The 6,706-nt window shown below is 44.1% G+C and overlaps 1 protein-coding gene across 1 annotated transcript; it reads left to right on the top strand.

Moving 5' to 3' along the window:
* Positions 1-651: 651 nt before the first annotated feature.
* fbxo16 (F-box protein 16) lies at positions 652-6,354 on the top strand. The gene is made up of 9 exons (XM_036550630.1): positions 652-845; positions 1,054-1,161; positions 1,538-1,573; positions 2,106-2,312; positions 3,099-3,263; positions 3,894-4,147; positions 4,771-4,879; positions 5,157-5,382; positions 6,272-6,354. The coding sequence occupies exons 2-9, from the start codon at positions 1,066-1,068 to the stop codon at positions 6,337-6,339; spliced, it is 1,161 nt and encodes a 386-aa protein (XP_036406523.1). The 5' UTR covers positions 652-845; positions 1,054-1,065; the 3' UTR covers positions 6,340-6,354.
* Positions 6,355-6,706: the final 352 nt, after the last annotated feature.

Raw genomic sequence — 6,706 nt, 5'->3', positions numbered from 1 at the left:
AACATCACGCAAAGTGCTGGTGTGGCCGAGCTTGTCTGATGCAGCAATTACATAAGAATTGTATAATAACTGTGCTTGTCTCAGTTGACCCCCCTCCCACCCCTCCCTTCCAATTTACACCCCACCCCCCAACTAAGCTAAACGCAGAGGTGGGCGTCTTGGTATCTTGTTTGAATTTACGGTTTAGACATAATGACCAAAATACTGATGTCCATATTTTTAAATCAAAATGAAATACCCCAGCATTAAAAAAGTGCATGTGAGTCTATATAGGTAAGCAAATAAAGTGAAAATTATTATTGAGAAAAATGTTAGTCATTTGTCTACAGAGATTTAATAAAATATATCTAGATTTTTCATTTAACAGTTATAACGTTATAAAGCAGTGCATATTATATTGATTATATTGGGCGTAATGGGTTGATATTTTAACCGGATAGACAATGTTTCACTGCCGTGACATTTTCAACTTTCACCGCTCCGTAGCCAGCCCGACAGGCACGAAAACGGATCGGTGAGTGCCACGGCTGTGTGACCAACTGCGTTGGTTCCGTTGCTATTGGCGACGCATGGGTGGCAGGGGACGTGGTTGGTAAGGAGGGGAGGAGGGGGAGGTGAGCTCGCGTTTCTATCGCTATAGAAACTGCCAAACTGAAAGAAGATAATGAGGTTTCGGCCCTAGGAAAAAAAAACTCAATTTTATCCCTCAAAATAAAGACCAAAATCCCCAGGAAAGAGTCCTGTGGAGGAAGAGCACGCCGATTTACATTATTTTGATTATTTTTCCATTTTTGTTTGCTTTTCCCACCGACACCTCATGTTGTCGTGACATACCGAAATCAAAGGTAAGTGTAATGCATAGATAGCTTTCTATCGAAACCTTTGCATGCAAGTGTGAAGCGCTGCGCAGACCTGCTACTCAAATACGACCGTGAGAGTCATTATTAAATCGATCGACAGTGACATTAAGAATGTAGTGCTGTTTGGAAGGCAGGACTTAGTGAGACGTTCTAAGAATGCTACCATTTCAACATCTCTGTTTCACCTCTTTAGTGTGGAGGAACGATGTCTTTTGCTCCCAGCAAAACGCTCAGCCGGGCGAAGATGCAAACGAAGATGAGTACCTGGACGCCCCTGAACCACCAGCTGTCCAATGACAATGTAACTACACCGGCACTTCACTTACTGGTTTAAATGGTTATGTGGATAAGCGCATGGCATCCGCACCCAACAGTCACATTGTATTTCTTATCCAAACCGTTGCGAATGGGTTCACGGCGAGGTCGTGATAATTAGGTCGTGCTCTTCAGGGAGATTTCCTATCTTGAAAGACTGTGACTCTTCTAGGACACTACCCTTCCAACAAAGCATCTTCCTGGAAGTTTTATGAACACAAACAAAATAAAGTTTTCATTTTTTAAATGAGTTTATAAAGGTACAATTTAACCATATGAAGCACAACTATAATGTACTCACACCCTTTGAACTATGGAATCATCATCAGTGGTTTATTTTCTTCATTTCCTCTCCATTGTAGGTGTTTGAAGAAAGGAGAGACCTGCTTGGAAAGTGGGTAAGGCGGCCATTATGGTGCCCCATACCGAGTGTGAACATAGCTTCACCCTGGGTGCTCACAACAGGGGTCATTTTATGTACCATGCATGCATTGTTTCACACTTTAAGACAAGAATTTACAATGAATGTGATTCTTGGCAAGTCAGCCTGCATGCTGTTGGAGGGTTCCTCAGTACCTCCTCAGCTTCTTCTTCAGTTCACCCTAAAGTTAATTGTGGTGTATGTGTAAGGAACGTGAAAGAGGTTGGCACATCCACAAGTGAGATCTGAACCCCTTTTCCCATCGCATGACAAAATCCTAATGGCTAATGTTGTTACCGGTTGAGCTAAAGGCAATTCACCTCTATCTTCATTGGCAGCAATGCTAGCTAACCAAGTCTCAGGGAGTGATGTCACTGTTAAAACCACTCTGCTACCTGTTATCCTACGGACTTTATGCAGGACTCATAGAACCTACTAATTTCAGCTCTGCTCCGTTTGCACGGGTTGACTCTTCCTTATGGGATGCACTCCTCTGTGGCTCCCCGCAGTTTGACAAGTGGACGGACTCCCAGAGGAAGGCGGTGCTGCAGGACTTCTTCTCCCGGTGCTCCCGGGCCCAGCTGAGGTTCCTGCGCAGGAAACTGTGCAGCCAGGTGCCGGAGGAGGCCCTGGACTTCACCACCGTCCTGCCCCGGGTGCTGGCGCTCTATGTCTTCTCCTTCCTGGACCCTCGCAGCCTGTGCAGGTGCGCACAGGTAAGTGCACTGTCGCCCTCTGTGCACAATGCTTTGGTTGTTGGTATGTAACAAAGAAAGCCCTGTCATTGGAGAGTGGCTGTGGTCATATTCATAGTGTTTTGCATGGTTACAGGTATATGTATATGTGTGAGAGTTTGTATACAGTATGGTCTAAATATTATATATCATAAAAATTATAATAATCATGCTTCAGAACAGATCTAGTATATTCTAGGTAGCACTAGAATACCTTTCTATATGATGAGGTCCATTTCTTTAAATAAAGATTTTGTTAGAAGGGATCTGTTAGAGTACATTTGAGCAGTTTTAAAATATCACAGTTTAGAATAATGCTTTCATTTCAAATATTCCTCTTTGGAAATGTATGCTAATACAGAACACTGGTAGGCTTGACATAGCTGTTAAAAACAGAACTAAAACATAAATAAAGTCATTTTAGCAGCCTACATCCTCCTAATTACTTTGATTTCCATTGCACAGAACCAAGTGCTGAGGCGTACTGCAAATCAGCTTCTTATCAGCTTTTTATGTCCATTACGTACAGTACAGTAGAAGCATGAAAAATTAACTAACAAAATGGAGCCACACGAGCAGAAATGAACAGCACCACTTTGTATGAGACGGTAAAAATAGCAGACTATGATTAACCTGCAATAAAAGTTGACCAAGTTTTTCCAGTTAATTGCATGAGTTAACACTGGTTAAGCTTGCTTGATCTTTAACAAAGCATTTAGCGCTATACTAAATCTGATCTTGTTATGGAACTGTGTCCCACCTGAGCAGGTCAGCTGGCACTGGAAGTCCGTCGTGGAGCTGGACCAGCTGTGGATGCCCAAATGCCTGCGTCTGGGCTGGTGTATAAACTTCGCCCCGACACCCTTCGAACAGGGTGTGTGGAAGAGGCACTACATTGAGATGGTCCAAGGCCTTCACATCAGTAAGCCTAAGGTTAGGATCTTTTTCTGCATTCAGTGTTAAACTGTATATTAAACTATCTTAGCGGATACTTTTATCCAGACCAGACATCACTTACAAATGTTACATGTTATCCATTTATATAGCTGGATGTTTACTGAGGCAGTTGCGGTTAAACACCTTGCCAAAGGGTCAAACAGTAGCAGCCCACCTGGAAATCAAACTAGTAAGCTCTGGTTTACCAGGCCACCTCGTTAACCATTACTCCCCACTGCTGGAACTTGGGTTTCTGGGATTGCTTGGAATTGCCGCTTGTTCATATCTTTGTATGATGAGTGAAAGCTCTTTGGTTATTAAAAATCTGTTGACAGAAAATCATGTCATGTCTTTGACTGAGGTTTGTTAAAATTGGGGCGGCAGTATAGCACAGTGGTAAAGAGCAGGGCTCATAACTGAAAAGTTGCTGGTTTGATTCCTCACTGGGGCACTGCTGCTGTACTTGTGGGCAAGGTACATACCCCAAAATTGCCTCCATGAATATCCATATGTATAAATGGATAACAGGTAAAAATTGCAACCTGTGTAAGTTTCTCTGGTAAAAGTGTCTGCTAAATGACAATAATGTAATGAAAATTTGTGGATGTTTCTTTCACCTTTGATAAGACTCCTGTCCAGGAAGAGTTTGTTGTCCCAGAGGTGAAGGTGGTGAGCAGCAAGGAGGCGGAGCTCTCAGAGGTCTGCCCCAGACTGACGCGGTCGGGTCACCTGGGCCACCGTGGGCGGATCAAAAGCGGGAGGGGCTCAGGGACACAAATGAAAGGGCTTCCTCCCTGGAGGGGCTCTGACAAGCACCCCACGGACACTTTGCGCTTCAACTACCTGGAGAACTGCGACCCCATCGAGCATGCCCGTCAGGCGTAAGCTTTTACTGTGTGCTGCCCGCACTGTTACTGTGGACTGACTGGTGTCTCCCATCTAAGGAGTTCCAAATGACATGTGGTGTCACAGTTCCTCTCATTGTATGTTTAGAACCCCAAACATTGCTTTTACTTTGAGATCCCTCAAGCAAGCTATACTTTAACACAGTACAGACAGGCATGGGCTTATTATACAGTTGAGTCTTTACTCCAGCATTAGTTCAGTGGCTTTATAGATGCAACGTCTGCCCTTCTATTAGGACTTTGGGTTTGTGTAATGTTACTTTTAAACTAAAATGGCTGACATTCATACAGACATGCATACTACGTTTACAACTTTATGTCCTTAAAAAAAACCTACAAACTAAGTCAAAATTATGACATTGTTTAGAAACAATGTTCCAGAAACATCTTGAGCGCACTCTTTCATAGTGACAGAATCAGGACGTGGCTGTCCCAAGGCCCACAGACGGGCTGTACCAGCCCGAACCCTGATACTGGAAAGAGGCTCTGTATCTGCTGTAAGGCTGTCCACATGGAGCAGCCTTAAGAGGGTATACTGACAGGAAGGAAAAAAAAAACCTTATGATGAACATCACAGTCTGTGATCACCTCTCTTTCAGACAGGCCAAAAGCAAGGTGACTGTCACCATTACCGATACCAAAGAGGAAAATGCCAGGAAGAAGCCGCTCTCTGACTCCGCTTACAAACTGCGCAAGGCAAAGTCGCTGGTGAGCTCCGCTAATTACAGCGTGACCATTCTTACGACCTTGAGTTAAAAGGAAGACACGGCGCAGCCGTCTCCTGAGATCGCAGTGCCAGAGGCGTTCTGCATACGGAACAGCACAGGAATAGATGATTATGTAAATGGGCTGGATGGGGAACAAAGCCAAAAAATACGGATGCTACCGGGGAGGCATTTAACTGCATTAAAGAAAAAAAAAAGAAAAAAGTGATGGAAAATATCACGCATCTCTCTCACTCTCTCTCTCTCTGTTTCTCTCTCAGATGTTCTTGTCATTGGATCTGAACTCACAGCATCAGAGACAGAGCAGGCCAGACTGGGCCACAAACCAATCTGCAGAATACCCCGTCACCAAGGCAACTGCAAAGAAGCTGACGCAGAGTGCCCAGTGGAATGCTGGGATACGCCCAGGTCCCGTGAGGTCTCCTATACCTAGGATGAGTGAGAGGGGGCTGAGGGCATCCCAGCGCTCACAGAGGAGCACCCCAAGTAAGAGCCTGGACCCTATCCCCACCCACCACCATCCCATACATTACAATACATTACATTACATTCATTTAGTAGACACTCATCCAGAGTGACTTCCAGTTGAATGAGCAACAGTGTCAGACCAGGCTAACAACACTCCCAGACCAGTGAGTGTGAGCATAACACCATACAAACCTGATGATGCTCCTGCTTCATGCAGGACACCAGTGCACAATTTAAAATTGTCATTCATCAGGCAATGCATGTTAGAATTGTTTGGTGGGCAGGCCCCTTTGCATGAGGAAGCTCACAATGCAAATAGTTTGCCCTTTGCCCTCTGATACACTCAAACAAGTGGATTTTTGCATGAACTGAAGCGTTTTGCTTATGGGTGAATCATCATTCTCACAACATTGTCAAGAGCTGGAATCATTGTTCCTTTTGTACCTTGTAATTCAGACGATTGTGTTCACTGTGCCCATTCAGAGCAATAATTGGTATCAGACAATCATGGAGTAATTAGATTAGACAGTTTAGTGCTTATGGAGGTAAGCTTTGCCCATATTCAGCCTGAACCACATCAGATACGCTGTCAGTGCTGGATGTGACATTTATAAATAGCTTGTGGGTTTTGATTAGTCTTGGCACCGTTCAGTTTGACTGGCCCTGCTTATCTGTCCACTTGGCTGTAAAATGAACAGACTGTATCATCATTATTTCTCCGATACCTCTTAAAGTGTAAATACTAATCCAGCTTCCTGATAATTAAGATAAAAAACATGCCCATTGTCACTTAAAGATTTGGGAAATTGCTTGGGAGCAAATACAAATGAGTGAGTTCTCATAATAATTGAGGCAAGGAAAGATACAGTACCATGTGATGTCAAAGTGTGGTCTCTGTTTCCTACAGCAGTACCGCTGTTTGAAGAACAGCCCTGGAAGGTCCCGGCTTGTGATCTGGGATCAGATGAGGACTGACCCTACTGTAGAGGACCTCCCCTTACCTGTGCCACGGCCTCCATCTACCCAGCACAAAAACACGGGCCTACAACTCTGATGCTCAGGAGGACACAATGAACAACGGTTTTGGAAAAGATGTAACAAGACAACCAGCACGGTTTATACCGACAGCTGGTTAAACTACACGCAGAATATGCAGCATAATTGCTGTGCTGGTGAATGTCTTTTGATACCTGTGCAGAGGGTGTTTGGTGTAGCACTTGAGGTCACTATGAATTAAGATTTCCAGTTCTAAGGTCACATCAGTTATTACCCCCAATGTTAAAGGCTGTATGTTTTGCTTAGTATGTCTGTGTGCAAAAATACCTTGGGAATAAGTGGTCCA

This window comes from Megalops cyprinoides, chromosome 17 (genome assembly GCF_013368585.1).
Source record: "Megalops cyprinoides isolate fMegCyp1 chromosome 17, fMegCyp1.pri, whole genome shotgun sequence".
NCBI lineage: Eukaryota > Metazoa > Chordata > Actinopteri > Elopiformes > Megalopidae > Megalops > Megalops cyprinoides.
This window is presented reverse-complemented; position numbering and strand designations above follow the sequence as displayed.